The 19435-nt window shown below is 42.1% G+C and overlaps 1 protein-coding gene across 4 annotated transcripts in view; it reads right to left on the bottom strand.

Moving 5' to 3' along the window:
- Positions 1 to 17512, bottom strand: part of LOC132399331 (protein tweety homolog 3-like) — a 187519-nt gene extending 170007 nt beyond the window's left edge. For 2 of the 4 annotated variants that reach the window (XM_059979583.1, XM_059979584.1), the window contains exon 1: positions 16857 to 17512. In XM_059979583.1, coding sequence (XP_059835566.1) covers positions 16857 to 16985 — 129 coding nt within the window. In that variant the 5' untranslated portion in view covers positions 16986 to 17512. The remainder of the gene's footprint in view (positions 1 to 16856) is intronic. The other 2 variants (XM_059979585.1, XM_059979586.1) reach the window with 1 other exon arrangement.
- Positions 17513 to 19435: the final 1923 nt, after the last annotated feature.

The raw sequence follows: 19435 nt of genomic DNA, 5'->3' as shown, positions 1-19435 counted from the left end.
AGCTATCAGATTTTTGAATGGTCCATGAACACTACCTCATTATTTGTCTTTTGCACTATGCATTTTGCACTATAGTATTTTTGTCTCGCGCTATACTGCTGTCACAAAACAAATTTCACAACATATACCAGTGATAATAAAGTTGATTCTGCAGTGTTGGCAAACATTTATTCTTTTACTTTATACCATGAAATAATCAGAAAGCTTTTCCAAAACAAACTGAGCGATTTAAAAAGAATGCATCTTACACACTATAGAAATCTTTATTTTGAATCAGAATCAGGTTTATTATCATTGATATTTTGTTGATATTTGTTTTGTGAGAACAGTACAGTTCATGACATAAAAACTACAGCAAGCTGAAATAATAAATCTTGTAGAAGACAAACAATAAGGTAGAGTTCATGGACCATTCTGAAATCCGATAGCCGAGGGGAAGAAGCTGTTGGCAAAATGTTCAGTGTGGAGTATCAGGTACCTGTACCCCCTCCCTGATACAAGGGGCAGAAGCATAATCCCGACACCACTTAAGTGTCATGAAATTTTGAAACACAAAATAAAATACATATTTCAAATCTACTTGTTCGATCAACAAACTGTGTTCCATTCAGCAAAGTAGAACAGTACAGAGGGGAAACCAACACAAAATTGCTGTAGGAGATACATAATTCTGTTTTGGATTGAAATTTCAGTTTTGATGATGTACATTAACCTGAAATATCAACTCCATTATAATTTTCATTTCAACTAGAAAAATGTTTGTTATACATGTATAGCACAAAGCTTTACACTATTTTTAAGCGTTATTAAGTGAAAACGTAACCAGGACCTACCATTCCATTTCCTCATTCAAAACTTTATAAACCATAAAATAGATTTTAAATTGCACACATCATGGTAGATCAAAAGCATGAAAACTGAATGACCAACAAAGCATGCATTTACTTTGCACATTCAGATCTCAAACAAAACACAAATTACACTGGATTCCAGTTAATTGGGACACATCACGACCAGTACACTTTGGCGCAATGAACTGAACTTTCATGGAAATACCATTAGACAAAGGAGCAGAAATAGGTCACTGTGCTCATTGAGTCCGCTCCGCCATTCCATCATGACTGACTTATTATCCCTCTCAATCCCATTCTACTGGCTTGATGCCCTGACTAATCAAGAACCTATCAACCTCCGCTTTTAATAATCTCAATGTCTTGGCCTCCACAGCCTATAAATTCCTTTCTTCTGCCTTCCTCCCTTCTTAAAGTGTGGAGTGACATTTACAATTTTCCAGCTCTCAGGAACCATTCCAGAATTTAGCGATTTTTGAAAGATTGTTACTAATACCTCCACAATCGCTTCAGCTTTTATAACTCTGGAATACAGTGAAGAAATAGCTTAAAAAGTATATTGAAAAAAGGCAAACTAGTTGTGTAACAAATTATGTATTTAAATGAAATATAGAACAAATTAGATAGCTAAGTACTACTAAAGTAACTATAAAATTGTTCCTAATTGATATCAGCAGAGGAATTCATCCAGTCTACCTCTACACTGCCGTATTATTTTGCTTGATTATAAATCAAAAGAACTTCACTTTTTCTTTCGGCACTCTTTCAGGATCAAAGACTATGCATTTCCATTCTGGCTTTGTGAATTCTGAGGGAAACTGATGTCATTCATGGCCAGTGGTACTTAGAAACTCTTCCATAGGCAGGGAAAGAGATAAGTGGAAGAACTTGCAAAAAGTCAAGCTACTTTTGCCTATTATGCATGCCTTCCATGTGCGCAAAATTAATGAGAATCAGGTTTAATATCACAGGATTATGTCATGAAATATGTTCTTATGTGGCAGCAGTACATTGAAATACATAAAAACTAAATTACAATAAGAAACATATTTAAAAATAAGTTAAATAAGTAGTGCAAAATAAAGGAAAAAACGAGGTAACATACATGGGTTCATACTTCATTCAGAAATCTGATGGCAGTGAGGAAGAATCTCGTCCTATAAAATTGAGAGGTGTCTTCAGGCTCTGATATCTCCTCCTTGATGGTGGCAGTAAGAGGGCAAGTCCTGGGTAACAAGGGTACTTAATGAAAGACGTGGCATTTTGGAGATATCCTCGATGCTGGGGAGGCTAATGCCGATGATGGAGCTGGTTGAGTTTGCAACTTTGTGTGTTTTTTTTCCCCAATTTTGTCCGGTGACCCTCCATAACAGATGGCATTGCAATCAGTTAGAATGCTCTGCACAGTACATCTGCAGAAATTTGAGTGTCTTCGATGACATACAAAGTCTCCTCAAACTCCCAATGAAATATGGCTGCTGCCGTGCTTTCTTTGTAATTGTATCAATACGTTGGGTCCAGGACAGACCTTCCAAGGCGTTGACAACCATGAACTTGAAACTGCTCACCCTTTCCACTGCTGATCTCAATGAGAACAGGTTTGTGTTCTCTCAACTTCCCCTTCCAGAGTCCACATTCAATTCTTTGCTCTTATTGACAGTTGTTTCAACACCACTCGACCAGCTAATCCAGGGGTGGGCAAACTTTTTGACTTGTGGGCCACAAAGGGTTCTAAAATTTGACAGGGGGGCCAGACCAGGAGCAGATGGACGGAGTGTTTTGGTAATACACCTCATAAGAGAAAATAAAATATCATGGGATATGTAGAAAATATGTGCTTTAATTTCAATTGAAAATGAACAAATGCATTACAACAAAATATCTGTCTTTGAAGTCCCATGGTATTTAGCTATTTATTGAAATGACTTTTAAAACACTGAAAATTAAATGAATAAAATACAGCTTTTTTTTAAATAGTAACATTTATTATTTTAAAGCACTGAAAATTCTGTTATCCTTCAAGATATTATCATCATCACTCTCCTCCTGACTGTCTTTATTTCAAAAACGGTAGGAGATGCAGGTCTACTTGTCCAGCTCCTTCTTATTCAATTGTCCCCTGTGCCAAAATTCAACAACGACCAGCACAAGGACAGAACAGTGACAGCGCGCCAGTATGCGGAGCGCATTATTTGATCTGGAGCGCATTTTTTATTTTGAGAACGTACGTGCACCTGCGCACTACTCATGTCCATCACTTAACAGAAATGGCATGTAACATGTAAGGCTTATTGAAAAAAATATTTTCAAATGCATTTTTTACATAACACAACGAAGAAACTTATTTTTAATTTCAGTGGGAACAGTGTTGTTGATCTCTCTTTTCAGCCAGCGCATCAAAGTCTGGATTTAGTTTTGTTGTGGCGATTCTCAGGATGGATCTGAGGTGTTGGTGAGTTAACTTGGATCTGTGGCTGGGTTTGTTGATGTTCATGACGCTGAACACCTGTTCACACAAATAGGTCGAGCCAAACAAAGAGTAAAGCGCAAATGTGGAGTAATATGCTGCACCTCAACAAAGGTCAATGTGTAGCGGTGTGCTACATGCAGCGCTCAAATTACGACACGGAGTCGGTAACTGCAGTCGAAGAAAAAAAACTTTATTCGAAATCCCCAGCCTCACTTTTAAGCCTCTCTCAACCTGCCCCCCATGGCGCAGAGGCTCCAAAGCTCTGTGCTCGCAAATCCCTGCAGGCTATCTCCCTTAGCCGGAACGCTGGCTAATTGTGAGCCGGTTCGGATGTGCCAGGAAATGGGTCGCCACAAATGTATATAGAATGCGTCATCTATTGGGAAAACGCCAGAATTGTGGGGAAAAAACATTAACAAGGTTTATTAATATAATTTCATCAAGTTCTGCGGGCTGGATTAAAAAGCTTAACGGGCCGCATATGGCCCCCGGGCCGTAGTTTGCCCATGCCTGAGCTAATCTGTCTCATTCCTCTTTGCCTCCGTGTCACTACCTGATATCCTGCCAAGAACAGCTGCGTCACAGGCAAGTTTATCGATGGCGCCTGAGCTGCGCCTAGCACACTGTTGTGGGTGTACAGAGAGTACAGCGTGAGCTAAGCACATGTCTTTGAGGTGCCCCAGTGTTGATTGTCAATGCGGAGATGTTATTTCCAACCTGCACTGACTGTGGTCCCCTGCTGAGGAAGTCAAGGATCTAGCTGCCAAGGCCAGGTCTTGAAGCTTGTTAGTAAGTACTGAGGGTACAATGTTGTTGATGCTGAGCTATCCTCAATAAAGAGCAGCCTGACATAAGTACTGCTATTGTCCAGATGATCCAAGGCCAAGTAGAGAGCCAGTGGGATTGCATCAACTGTAAACCTATTGAGGCAATAGGCAATTTGCAGTGGGTCCAAATTGAAAGGAGTTGGTTCCAGCCATGACCAACCTCTCAAAGAATTTTATCACTGGAGATATCACTGCAACTGTGCAATAATCACTGAGGCAGTTCACCCTGCACTTCTTGGGCAATGGCAACCAAATGTAGCAGTGAGAGATTGAAGATGTCCTCGAACACTCCGGCCAGTTGGTTGGCAGAGGTTTTCAGTGCCCGACCAGGTAGACCAATAGGGCCTGGTGCCTTGCAAGGGTTCACTCTCAAAGATGTTCCGACATTGGCCTCTGAGACAGAGATCAAGGGTCGCCAGATGCTGCAGGGATTCACACAGGTGTAGTGTAATGGGACCCCTGTGCAGACTAAATTAGATACATTAAAAAATACTTTAGAGAGCAGTTTGACTACCTGCTCAAAGAAAATGTGTACCTCTGTTCCTAGAGCTAGAAATGATTCCACCATATAGTTCTTATAACCTTTTTTCAAAAAAACATCAGGTATGGCTTTGACAGAAGCAATAAATCCTGGAGCTAATATGTATGTGTCAGGCTAAATGAGACAAACTGCTAACAATGGCACAAGCTGCCAGCAGAGCTATTTATTTTAATATCTCAGAGTTACTGGTGGGAGTGAAGGTTGGACAGCAGCAGAGGTGTAACACAGAAGTGCAGAACATTCACTCTCAGCAGACCACAGTGGTACAGCCCACTGCTCTACTCTTTCTACGCCCATGACTTGTGTGGCTAACCATAGCTCAAATGCCATTTATAAATTTGCAGATGATACACTCATTGGTGGCAGAATTTCAGATGGTGACAAAAGGGCATAAAGGAGTGAGAAATGCCAGCTCTTTTGAGTGGTGGCACAGCAACAACCTTGCACGTGACAGGACCAGAGAAGGGTTGTGGACTTCAGATAGGGTAAGATGAGGGAACACAAATAAATCCTCTCAGAGGGATCGGAAGTGGAGAGAATGAGCAATTCCAAGCGCCTGGGTGTCAATATCTCTGAGGACCTACCTACTGATGTAGCTATATAGAAGGCAAGACAGTGGTTATACTTCATTAGAGGTTTGAGGAGAGTTGGCTTGTCAACTAAAACACTCAAAAACTTCTACAAATATACTGTGGAGAGCATTCTGACTGACTGCATCACCGTCTGGTATGGCGGCACAGGACTGAAGCAAGGTGAAAGAAATTGTAAAAGTCAGCTCCATCATGGACACCAGCCTCCATAGTATCCAAGACATCTTCAAGGAGCAGTGCCTCAGGAAGGTGGCGTGCATCACAGAGGACCCCCACCTCTCAGGACATGCCCTCTTCTCATTGTTGCCGTCAGGAAGGAGGTACAGAAGCTGGAAGGCTCACACTCAGCCATTCAGGAAAAGCTTCTTCCCTCTGCCATCTAATTACTAAATGGACAATGAACCCATGAGCACTACGTCACTACTTTATTTCTATGTTTTTTTGCACCACTTACTTTAACTATTTAATAGACTTTTTTTTTGTCTGCTAGTGCCTCAGCGACCACTTTTTTTTCCCCCAAAGAGGTTGGCTTGGAGGAAAGATTCTGTGAGTGGTCCCCCACATACTTCTCACAGTGCAGTTTTTTTTAAACAAGGCTGAGTTGCGACCTCGACACTCAACCCAGCACGGATGGAAAGCGTGTCTGGGAGCGGCCCAACTGGTTTCAATCTCGGGAACCTTTGCTCCAGAGTCCAGCGCTGATAGACATATAGATTTACTGTAATTCAGTTTTTTTCCCGATATTTATCATGAATTGCATTGTACTGCTGTGGTAAAGTTAAAAATTTCACAACATATGCTGGTGATATTAAACCCGATTCTGATAATAGTCAAGATCTACAGAAGAGCAATTAATAGCAATTGTAGTTCAGTCTTTCTTTCAATAAACTAATAAATCCCCACAAAAGACATTTATTCTTCTCTTGACATAAACCCAAAATTGTTTATCCTCCTTTACCTAACTATTTATTTTTGAACTCTGAACAAAACAAGTAATTGAACTGAATATTGTTCAAGAAAGGGAGTAGAGATAACCCAGAAAATTATAGACCAGTGAGTCTTACTTCAGTGGTGGGCAAGTTGGTGGAAAAGATCCTGAGAGGCAGGATTTATTTGCATTTGGAGAGACATCGTCTGATTAGGGATAGTCAGCATGGCTTTGTCAAGAGCAAGCCATGCCTTATGAGCCTGATTGAATTCTTTGAGGATGTAACACACCACATTGATGCAGGTAAAGCAGTAGATGTAGTGTATATGGATTTCAGTAAGGTACTTGATAAGGTTCCCCATGCAAGGTTCATTCAGAAAGTAAGGAGGTATGGGATCCAAGGAGACCTTGCTTTGTGGATCCAGAATAGCTTGCCCACAGAAGGCAAAGAGTGGTTATAGATGGTTTGTGTTCTGCATGGAGGGTGGTGACCAGTGGTGTGCCTCAGGAATCTGCTCTGTGACTCCTCCTCATTGTGATTTTTATAAATGACCTGAATGAGAAAGTAGAAGGATGGGTTAGTTTGCTGATGACACAAAAGTTGGGGGTGTTGTGGATAGTGTGCAGGGTTGTCAGAAGTTACAGCGGGACATTGATAGGTCACAGAACTGGGCTGAGAAGTGGCAAATGGAGTTCAGCCCAAATAAGAGTGAAGTGGTTCATTTCACTAGGACAAATTTGAAGAGAAAATATTAATGGTATGACCATTGGCAGTGTGGAGGATCAGCAAGATCTTGGGGTCCATGTACATAGGACACTCAAAGCTGCTGTGCAGGTTGACAGTATTAAGAAGGCATATGGTGTGATAGCCTTCATAAACTGTGGGATTCAGTTCAAGAGCCGAGAGGTAATGTTAAAGCTAACAAGACCTTAATTAGATCCCACTTGGAGTACTATGTTCAATTCTGGTCACCTCACTACAGGAAGGATGTGGGTGCTATATAAAGAGTGCAGAGGAGAGTTAGAAGAATGTTGCCTGTATGAGAATAGGTTGAGTGAACTTGGTCTTTTCTCCTTGGAGTGATGGAGAATGAAAGATGACCTGATAGAGTTGTACAAGATGTTGAGAGACATTAATTGTGTGGATAGCCAAAGGCTTTTTGCCAGGGCTGAAATGGCTAACATGAAGTGGCATAGTTTTAAGATGCTTGGAAGTAGGTACAAGAGGGATGTCAGAGGCACGTTTTACCATACACAGAATGTGAGAGCGTAGAATGCACTGCCAACAACGGTGGTAGTGGTGGATACAGTAGGGTCTTTTAAGGTACATGGAGCTTAGAAAAATAGAGGGCTATGTGGTAGGGAAATCCTAGGCAGTTTCTACAGTAGGTTACTTAGTCAGCACAACATTGTGGACCGAAGGGCCTGTAATGTGCTGTAGGTTTCCATGTTCAATGTTGAATGTTTCCACATATTCATAAGTCTTTAGAGTTAAGACCTTGAGGTGACACTTTGACTTCCAGCTTTCTCAGTTTTATAAACGTATCTCCAATTTCAATTCCATACATCTACTTCCTAAATTTCAAATTTATAATGGATGAACAAAACTTAAAACTCCATGACAAGCAAGAAAAAAAAATGGGCAATATAACACAAGCATCAATATTTATATTTCTCAAAAGGATGGCAAGGATTCTGGCTATTATGCAACACTGCCCACTCTAAACAGCTACTAAAAATATCAATAAATCTTCCTGGAATACAAGATAAAATCCTTCATTTACATCTACAGCTAAAAACCATTGGGAGAAGAAAAAAAGTATTATTTGAATTAACACTTTCTGACTGGACAAAAGGCATATTTATGTACACAGAAAAATGGGAAGGAGAGGAATTGTCAAGATCCTGCATCAAGCATGAGATTGGAGAGATAGGATGGCCAGGATCTAAGAGGGGGTGGGGTGAGGGAAGTGCCATTAGGTAGAACAGGGGTGGGCAAACTTTTTGACTTGTGGGCCACAAAGGGTTCTAAAATTTGACAGGGGGGCCGGACCAGGAGCAGATGGACGGAGTGTTTTGGTAATACACCTCATAAGAGAAAATAAAATATCATGGGATATGTAGAAAACATGTGCTTTAATTTCAATTGAAAATGAACAAATGCATTACAACAAAATATCTGTCTTTGAAGTCCCATGGTATTTAGCTATTTATTGAAATGACTTTTAAAACACTGAAAATTAAATGAATAAAATACAGCTTTTTTAATAGTAACAGTTATTATTTTAAAGCACTGAAAATTCTGTTATCCTTCAAGATATTATCATCATCCCTCTCCTCCTGACTGTCTTTATTTCAAAAACGGTAGGAGATGCAGGTCTACTTGTCCTGCTCCTTCTTATTCAATTGTCCCCTGTGCCAAAACTCAACAACGACCAGCCAGTATGCAGAGCGCGTTATTTGATCTGGAGCGCATTTTTTATTTTGAGAACGTACGTGCACCTGCGCACTACTCATGTCCATCACTTAACAGAAATGATATGTAACATGTAAGGCTTATTGAAAAAAATATTTTCAAATGCATTTTTTACATAACACAACGAAGAAACTTATTTTTAATTTCAGTGGGAACAGTGTTGTTGGTCTCCCTTTTTAGCCAGCGCATCAAAGTCTGGATTTAGTTTTGTTGTGGCGATTCTCAGGATGGATCTGAGGTGTTGGTGAGTTAACTTGGATCTGTGGCTGGCTTTGTTGATGTTCATGACGCTGATCGCCTGTTCACACAAATAGGTCGAGCCGAACAAAGAGTAAAGCGCAAATGTGGAGTAATACGCTGCACCTCAACAAAGGTCAATGTGTAGAGGTGTGCTACATGCAGCGCTAAAATTACGACATGGACTCGGTAACTGCAGTCGAAGAAAAAAAACTTTATTCGAAATCCCCAGCCTCACTTTTAAGCCTCCCTCAACCTGCCCCCCCCCCCCCCCCCCGTGCAGAGGCTCCAAAGCTCTGTGCTCGCAAATCCCCGCAGGCTATCTCCCTTAGCCGGAACGCTGGCTAATTGTGAGCCGGTTCGGATGTGCCAGGAAATGGGTCGCCACAAATGTATATACAGTGCATCATCTATTGGGAAAACGCCAGAATTGTGGGGAAAAAACGTTAACAAGGTTTATTAATATAATTTCATCAAGTTCTGCGGGCCGGATTAAAAAGCTTAACGGGCCGCATATGGCCCGCGGGCCGTAGTTTGCCCATGCCTGAGGTAGAAGCACAAGAAAGTCTGCAGATGCTGGTAATCCAGAGGAACACACACAAAATGCTGGAGGAACTCGGGTCAAGGCAGCAACTATGGTCTTGGCCCGAAGTGTTGACTACTGATGATGCCTGACCTGCTGAATTCTGCCAGCATTTTATGTGTGTTGATTCAAAACACTTACTACATTTCAAACCAATGATTATGTTCAACTGGGTGGAAAATATATATACACACACATTTCAGATCAACTCTTTTTAAAAAAGTTTCACTCTTGATGATTCTTAAAGCTCAGGGTAATACAGAGGCAAACTGAAAGGCAGAACATTACATTTCATCCATTATAGCTAGTAGTCTTATATAATAAATCACATGTGCTACACCTACAGAATAAAAACCAGCAAGCACAGCAACCATCAAGTAGGCACATTTCACTTGGATAAGAGAGAGCTTGATAACATTCTTACAATAGCTACCAGACAAAGAAATCAAGTTTTGTTTTTTCCACTGCTCAAGGCCAAAACTGATCTTCTGTCAAAAGAGCAAGAGTGAGATTTTTAAAGCAGATAAAATCTGCTGATTTTTTAACTAAGTAGGCTGTAACAAAATAAATTATAAACCCTTCAATTAAGTGCCAATGATCACGTTAGACTTACACACACACACACACACACACACACGCGCACAGTCAATTAGAAGATGTTCAAATTGACTGTCATTTGATTTAGGTCAATACACTACAGGCCCAGAGCACTGGCACCCCGAAGGCAGTGTCACCTGTCTGATACCCAGGTCAGGACATTCAGATTCACATTCATTGATTTACACACAATGAAACATACAGTGAAATGCATCATTTGTATTACAACCACTCCAACACAAGGATGTAATGGGACAGCCCACATAAAGGTGCTAACAAAACATACCCACAATGCTCAGCAGTACAATGCAACAATGGCAAAACAAGCCGTTTTCTCAGCCACCCAAAACACAAAGACAGACCTCAAACCCCAGGACAGTTTGCCTCTGTCAGACATAGGGCCTCCAAATTCTGGACATGACTCTGGCACTTTGACTTTCTGGCCTGGACTTGAACAGACCTCCAGGACTTGCTGACTGGGGGAGGCGGCATCAACTGCCCTCATCCTTGGGTCTGTCAACAATTGTCCTTGATCACAGGAATCACTGGTCTTCATCATCGGCACCTGCTGCCCTCTGACCACCGGACTTCAGATAGATGAGAATGGGTGAAGTGCCAGATGGAATACACATAGGGAAGTATATGGTTATGCACTTTGGTAAAAGAAATTGAAGTGGTAGACTTTTTTCTAATTGGGGAGCAAATTCAGAAATTGGAGCTACAAAAGGGAGTAGTCCTAGTACAGGATTCCCTAAAGGTTAATTTGGAAGTGAGTCAGTAATAAGGCCTTCAAGTGCATTAATTCAAGAGGACTAAAATATAAACAAGTGGGTAATGGTGATGCTTTATAAAAGACCACATCTGGAATATTATGAGCAGTTTTTGGTACCATATCAAAAAAAAGACATGCTGGTATAGGAGAGGGTCCAGAGAAGATTCACAAGATGGGTACCAGGAATGAAAGAGTTGATGTACAAAGAACATTTGATGGCTCTGGGTCTGTACACACTAGAGTTCAGAAGAATAGAGGCAGGGAAATCTCATTGAAACCTACCAAATATTGAAAGGTCTGAATAAAGTGAAAATAGAGATAATGTTTTCAATAGTGGGAGAGCTTAGGATCAGAAGGTACAGCCTCAGTAGAAGGACATCCCTCTAGAACAGAGGCAAGGAGGAATTTCTTATCCAGAGTGTGGTGAATGAGTGGAATACATTGTTACAGGCAGCTCTGGAGCCAATTCATTGGGTATATTTGAAGGAGAAGTTGATAGGCTCTCAATTATATGGGCATCAAAGGTTATTGGGGGAAGGCAGGAGAATGGGGTTAAATAAATCAGCCATGATAAAATGGTGGCACAGACTCAATGGGCTAAATAATCTAATTCTGCTCCTGTGTGTTATGGTCTTATCGTACTTAAATATCCCATCAAATAGCTCACCTCAAATGCCACATTTCTACAAATCTTGTAAACCCATATCACTAATAGAAATATACCAATTCCTTCAATTGGAGCTTACAATAAATCATTTCCTTTAAAGACTCTTGTTAGTGCAATGTCTAGTTAAGACAAGTGTTGTATATATTAATTGAGCATAAAGACAAATGAAATAAGCGTTCAACAGCAAACTTCACTCCCAAGTAATAAAATCTACTCACTTAAATTAATCCTTCTTTCCATGTGTGAAATTATTGTCCATGTCAAAACCCATTGGTTATGGAGATCCTCAATAGTCACCCTTTTCACTTAGATCCTAGTTGTCGTCTTCTTCAACATGACCAGCTTCAGCAATTTGATTTGCAAATTTATTTAAGCTGAAGGGTGCAGGGTCAATCTAATAACCACCAGACCCCATTACGTGCCAAACCTCAGCAAGATCTAGTGCTATATTAAATTCAATACAATGAGGGTGCAAAGATTAGATATAGGCATTTGATGTTTAAGTCCTACAGATGGTGCTGATAGGTCCTAAAAGATACACTCAGTGCACAATTTTCCAGAGTCGATAACGATTTTAATATATTTTATTCTGTGATTCTTCAACCTCATCACCAAATTAACTAGATGAAATTGTTTGTCTTTGTTGATTACTTGAGATTGTAGTTGAAAGTCAGCCTCTTGCTCGAGCACGGTGACCTATGCGACATGAATTTATATTATTTTCTCTCAACACAAGCATGCATCCAATTTCACAGGATGCAGCCAAACTGGACAATCTGTAGCACTCCAGTAGTTCACTTTCTTTAGTTTCTACTATCTTTTCAACTCATTTCTTTTTTTAAATCATTAAGCTGAAGATGTTCAAAAACTGAAAAATATTTTAGAAGTAAAAATAATTGTACAAGATGGAGATCGTAATAAGCTCATAAATTCTTACTGAAGCTTTTCATTTGTAATCTATAAAAACTTTCAGTTTAATAGCACAGAAATAACCGTAATACTCATATGCATTGAATTTTTCAAAATCAATCATGCTTTTTTATTGACGATCAGACAAAATCGCTTGCCTCTGTTATACAACAGAACAGAAGAAACAAAAAAAATCAGACAAGCACTTCCCCAGCTCTAATTTCATTTCCCTTTCAAGTTAACATTGAGTACAAAGAAACCATATGGAAAGAGTATCAGCTTGTGGGCTCATCTGCAAACCGAGGACGAGCAAAATGTCGCAGGGTCACTGCCCTCAAACAAAGGAAAAGGAAGCCATGAGAAGTGTAAACAGCTAGCCAGTAGGCAGAAGAAAGGTGTCAGACACAATGGAATAATATAGTGCAGGGTGGGTGAAAACATGTGATAAGAGTCAGACAGTTTCCCAAAGTGCAACCGGCAGACAATGACTCGCCTCTTCCGTACAACATTGTAACTCTATGCTTAGATAAAACAAAAGCAGAAGCAGCAACAGCAATTCATGCAGCACGCACAGATCACGCAAACCGCTGGAATGACACACAACACTGGAGGTCAGGCAGCATCTATGGAGGGTTGCTTGAGATTCCAGCATGAGCCATCTCTTGCGAAGCATTACTCTGGGACTTTGGGAGAGGGGTGGACTATATTCCTAGAAAACCATCTGCATAGAGATCTTCTGTAACACAGAGCCACATATTCTGCCCATGTGTCAAGCAGTAACAAATTTTTAAAATTTTTATCCAGAGATCTCACCCCCCCCACCCAACACCAAGTTCTGTGAGAGAATATTTATATTTCACACCTCAAAATTTTTCTTGTCATTTCTATAAGAGTGCATTTCTGTTGCCACTTTGCCATTATGCAGAGATTACCTGTATAGATTCAACAGGCCACTTGGTCTCCATCCAGGCCATAACCATTCCAGTTTATGATTTTTTTTTAAACATACCACATACACCACAAAAAATCTGATATGTAGTAATTCACATATTTGACCACACATCTGTTTCCTTTCACAAAGCTGACAAGATAGAAACCACTGCTGGAATTAGACAAAAAGGGCTAAGCACGTACCCTTCTAGGATAATGCAGAAATTGCTGTCTGATCCACCGAGAAGGGTAGGGTTTTCATTTCAAATTTCTGGCATGTCCAATTGTATTTTGACATTGAAAAGGTTTAAAAACCAAAACTTCGCGTAATTTCTCACTGAATTGTTGAGAATATGGAGCATGATCTCAAGAATTGTGAAGTGAACCAATGAACGGACAAAAAAAAACTACTCCCACTGTAGTGTATAGAATGAAGCCCATTGTCATTCAATGATATACATGTACACCACCAAATTAGACAACAGTTCCCCAGACCTGGATGTAAAGCACAGTAGTATACATAACACCCAAAAATTTAGGAAAGTAAGAATTAAACATACAAATGAATTTCACTTAGATAAACAGAGTGTAAAAATATAGTACAAATAATCCAGTGACACTTGGAATGCGGTGCAGTAGGGAGTTCAGAACCCTAAAAGCCTGGGGGAAGAACTGTTTCCCATCCTGACCATTCTTGTCTTTATGCATCGGAGTCTCCTGCCTGATGGTGGAAAGTCAAAGAGGATGCTGGATAGATGAGTGGGACAACGGGCCCTACATACACAGTGCTCCTGATCAATGTCCCTAGTGGATGGTAAGGAGACCCATATGATCCTCACAATCCTTTGTAGGGTCTTCTGGTCCAACACTCTGTTGCTCCCATACTGGATGGAGATGCAGTTTGTCAAGACACTCTCAATGGTGCTTCTGTAAAATTCAGTTAAGATGGGAGGGGGAACCTCGCCTGGCTCAAACTCCTCAGGATGTGGAGGTGCTGCTGTGCCTTCTTATTCAGGAAGCTTGTACCATACTAAGTGTAATCAACCTGTCAACCATTGCTAAGGGTGCACCAAAGATTTGAAGATGTTGCCAGGATTCGAGGGACTGAGTAGACAATTACTTTATTCACTGAAGTGTCAGAGAATGAGGAGTGATCTTACAGAGGTGCATAAAATCATAAGGGGCAGAGCTAAGTCAAGTGCTCACAAGGTTATGGAACCAAGAACTAGAAGACATTGATTCAAGGCGATGAGGAGGAAGAGATTTAATATGAACTAGGGGGGTAACTTTTTCATCCAGGAGGCAATCCTTATATGGAATAAATTGCTAGAGGAAGTGGTTGAAACAAGTACATTAACAATTAAAAGGCACTTGGACAAGTACATGGATGGAAAAAGTTTAGAGGGGTATGGACCAAAGCAGACAAATTGGACTAGCTCAGATTGGCAACTTGGTCAGCCTCAGCAAGTTGTACAAAAGGGTCTGTTGACCTTATAACTCTATACAAATATGGGTCATCCACATGACATGTCACAATTAGTGCAGGGCTTCTAAAAAGCATTGGTCTATTTCCACTCATGAAATCTGAAATTCCTGTTCCATAATTACATAATCCCCCTTTCATGTTAAACATTCCATGATTCACCACAAATTATCTCCTACATTAAAAAATACAAACTATTTAAAACTTCCTAAATCCATGTTTTTATACCTATGCAGCACAGAAACTAAAAAACATAGGCTTTTTACTCAGCTCGTCCCTTAAGTAAGAGGCTCCTATAATTGTCTTTATAATTTAAAAATGCTACTTAGATTCTGCAGCAGGAATTGTCCAAGTCCAGCCAGAATTTCCATTTTATACCCACAAACACTACTGTGTACAAAGAACAGGACAAAAGTCTCAAAGTTCAGGATTACTGCCAAGTTGATCCAGATGGCTCTATGAATAAAACTGAGAGCTGACCATAAACATCAACAATTTATTAAAACTTTATTTAGATGGGTAATATCCAGATTAACTTAAAATAAAAAGTGACGTGAAACATCTTTACTCAATACCTGCACACAAGACCAATTCTAAATATGATATGACAATGTATCACAAGACTGTAGCCAGGGCTAAGTCAGTACTTTCTTCCTCAGTCATGTCATTGCAAGTTTACATCCCAATGCAGAGCACAAAAAATATGCTAATATTTCACTGAAATAATGCTGTACTGGTGAATGTGACACTTTTGAATGAGATTTTAGACATATGCCGTATTTGTTCTCTAGTGAATCTGAAAGATTCCATAGAACTATTGTGATGAGCCGAGTTATCGCCAGTAGCCTGTAAGTATACTGTATATCATTCAATCAGCATTATTAAATCATTATGTTGTTGTTTGTACAAATTGGCTGCAACATGTCTACAAACTTTAAAAATCTTCACTGATTCTAAGGCTCTGTCAGAGGAGAAAACAATGAACAGCACCAGATAAATTCAGATCACTTTTCAATTATTCAAAAACTACTTTTATTGCCAAATGTTTCCAACCCAGGCTGTGGGAAACTCAACTTATCTGCAGAACCTTCAGTAATAGCATTTTAAAACGAAGTATTTTAATTGATCTACTGAACGAGGGCATTGGGAAGGTTTTTTAAAGACTTTCCTCCTTTGCTATACAAACTGTAACACGACAATGTGGAAGAAATACAAGTCTGCTACTGTTTCAATTCTAGGCTGTAATCAGGGCAAAGGGACGTGAAGACCAGATCATTTGCCATGATAATGAGTCAAATCACTTTTGTCTCATTCCCAAAAGTAATAAAAACATATTCTCACTCAAAGAGTATTTGTAAAACGTGGAGTAACAGCAAATATCACATCTATTCTTGAGTAAATGTTGGAGTATACAAGTGTTCGATACACTCGAGGTCAATACACACTCAGCCCATCGCCAACAACAGATTTCACCCATTAGGCAATTAATTGAAATTATGGAATTCGCTCGTCGAACTATCGTCCACTTCAAATCCTGCTCAAAAACCTTTGGGCCGCCTCATGCATCTTCCTTCCCCAAACCCCCATGTCACTGTGGGGGTGGGGGGGAGGGGAACTGCATCCCACCAGAATAAAGTGCAAGTAACCATAAACACAGTCGCCCCCAGCTTTATAATGCGAGCGTTATCCACGCAACCGCAATAAAAAAAAGTTGCAGTGATTACTTGTGGCGGCTTTAAATAGCTGCCTCGAACTTCACATTTGTTATGTCAACCCTTTTCTACCTCATTTCACAAAACATGCAGATTTTCAGCGAGAGAGGGAGAGCTGCTGGGGCTGGGGAATACTAGTGCTGGGGTCTGCGATCGAGCTTTCCAATGACGAGAAACAACTTTGACCCGTTGCTGTGTTGCAGACGGAGCCCAAGCCGCGATGCAAAACGCCGAAACACAGAGGCCCCCCCCCCCCCACCGCTCTCCTCTTACCCCCGCTTACCTCCTGGTACTGGGTGTCCTCGGGGTGGAAGTCGTTGCTGACCACCTCCAGCTGGAGGTTGATGTGCGGGAGACGGTGCAGCAGGCTCACCCACCAGGGAGGCGAGTAATTCACCGCCGCCGCCGCCATCAGATTGAAGCCTGGGATCTGGGTGGGAGGAAATAATAAATAGCTCTACTCCATCCCCAGATTCACCCGCACTCTCTTCCAGGCGCACCAGGCCCCCTCTGGAATAAAAATCCCGGCGCTCCCCGTGCAGAGCCCGCTCGCTGGTGAATGTTCCCGGCACCGAGGAGGAGGAAAGGGAGGTGGGGTGGAAATCCCTGGAGGGGCACGGATCCTCGCCCCCGTTCAAGCGGCCAGCAGATGGCGGCCCCCTCCGCGGTGAGGAGGGGCGACTTCGAACTCCGTCGTCCGTGAGCTCTCCCGGGCTCGGCGGCTGGAGACCCGGGGGCGTCGGCGTGTGCACTCTGCCGGGTCCGGTCCGGGGAGGGGGTGTAGGAAAATCCCACGCCCGTCCCGTGCCGTCCCGTCCCGTCCCGTCGCCAGGAACCTGCCCTCCGGATCGGGGGTGTGACTGTATTCCTCCACCCGCTGGAGCTGACGCCGCCCGGGCCCGCCCCCGCCCCGACTCCCGGCCACCGCCTGCTCCCCGAGCCCAGCCGCCAGGTGAAGCCCGCGGCTCGACAGCGCCGCCCAGCCCCCGGTGCCCGCTGCGCGAACTGCAGCCCCTGCCAATCCCAACGTGGCGAATTGTTCTCGCCTGACGCCGGTGTAGCACCAGCGTTTGACGGAGATGCCGAGAGGTTTGGTGCGCTCTGAAGCACCGCAGACGCGTAATTACTGTTGGTAACATTGTACCCAGTTTCAGTGCGGCAAGCGCTCACCTGCAGCAATGTGACGATAACGAAATAGAGGGATAAACATTGGTAAGAATGTCATGGATAACCCTCTTCGCGGGTATTACTCAATCAAAATATTTCTTTGCAGCTGGGCAATTTTCTGTAGATATAAAATCCTTTGTATCCATCAGAGATGTGGCCTTAATTAATATTTTCATCTGAAGGACACCGCCGCTAAAAAAGTGTTGGGCTAGATTTTTATCCTCAAGACTCTAATAGGTCTTAAGTTACAGAGGAAACTGAGCCACATTTAAGACAGTATTTTCCAAGAATAATCTTTTTAAAATGCTGGAAGAACTCAGCAGGTCAAGTAGTACCTCTGGGGGCAAAAGATGTAAAAGTAAAAGGGGAAAAGAGCAGACATCTATTTTCCACTTTCAGGTAACCCATACACTCTACCATCCCCAACACCTCCCCCGCCCCCATGATCACCTCCCACACACATTGACCTGTCCACCTGGACTTCTTCTCCCTTTGTTCATCTTTCCCATCTGCATCTCAACCCCCCATCCCACCTGTTCCATTTGCACTTCAACTCCCCATCTCACTCCAGCTTCCAATCAGCATCCTACCTCCATACCAGCCCATGACCCCTCCTCTCCCTTCTACCAGTACATTGGCAATATTTCCTTTTTCTTTTCTGACCTTACCCAAAAATGATAGCGCACACCTTTTGCCTCCCACAGATCCCACTTGGCCTATTGAGTTCATCTAGCCTTCGGTCTTTTATTGCAGATTCTAACTTCCATATCCTCTTTTGTTCACCATCAAGGATGTTGCTGTAGTAGTCTGGGCTGTTGACGCCCAACAACCGCTCCCAGACACCTCCTCTTACTCACCCCTCGAACAAGACCCCACTAAGGAGTACCAGGCATTGTCTCCCACACCATCACCCATCTTATTAGCTCTAGGGATCTCCCATACACTACCACCAATGTCATAGTTCCCGCACCCTGCACCTATCCACAAACCCACTTGTCTGGGTAGACCCATTCTTTCAGCTTGTTCCTGCCCCACTGAACTCATATCTGCATACTTTGACTGTTTTATTCCCCCCCCCCCCCCCGTTCAGTCCCTTCCTATCTACGTCCATGACACTTCACACGCTCTGGATCTTTTCAGTGATCTCAAGTTCCCTGGCCCCGATCATCTTATCTTTACTATGGATGTCCAGTCCCTATACACGTCCATCCCCCACCAGGAAGGCTTCAAAGCTCTCCATTTCTTTCTGGACACCAGACCCAACCAGTTCCCCTCCCCTACCACTTTCCTCTGTCTAGTGGAACTTATCGTCACTCTTAATAGTTTCTCCTTTGGTTCCTCCCACGCCCTTCAAATAAAAGGGGTAGCCATGAGTACTCACATGGGTCCCAGCTATGCCTGTCTTTTTGTTTGCTACATGGAACAATCTATGTTCCGAGCCTACACTGGTGGCTGTCTCTCACACTTCCTATGCTACATCGACGACTGCATTGGTGCTGCTTCCTGCACCCACATGGAACTCGTCAACTTCATCCACTTTGCCTCCAACTTCCACCCTGCCCTCAAATTTACCTGCTCTATTTCCAACACCTTCTTCCAGCACCTCCTTCCTCTTTCTCAATCCCTCTGGAGACAGCTTATTTACTGATGTCTATTATAAACTTTGTGGATTCTCATAGCTACCTGGACTATAAC

This window comes from Hypanus sabinus, chromosome 9 (genome assembly GCF_030144855.1).
Source record: "Hypanus sabinus isolate sHypSab1 chromosome 9, sHypSab1.hap1, whole genome shotgun sequence".
NCBI classification, from domain to species: Eukaryota; Metazoa; Chordata; class Chondrichthyes; order Myliobatiformes; family Dasyatidae; genus Hypanus; species Hypanus sabinus.
Note: the sequence above shows the minus strand (reverse complement) of the source record. Positions and strands in the feature narration are given on the sequence as shown.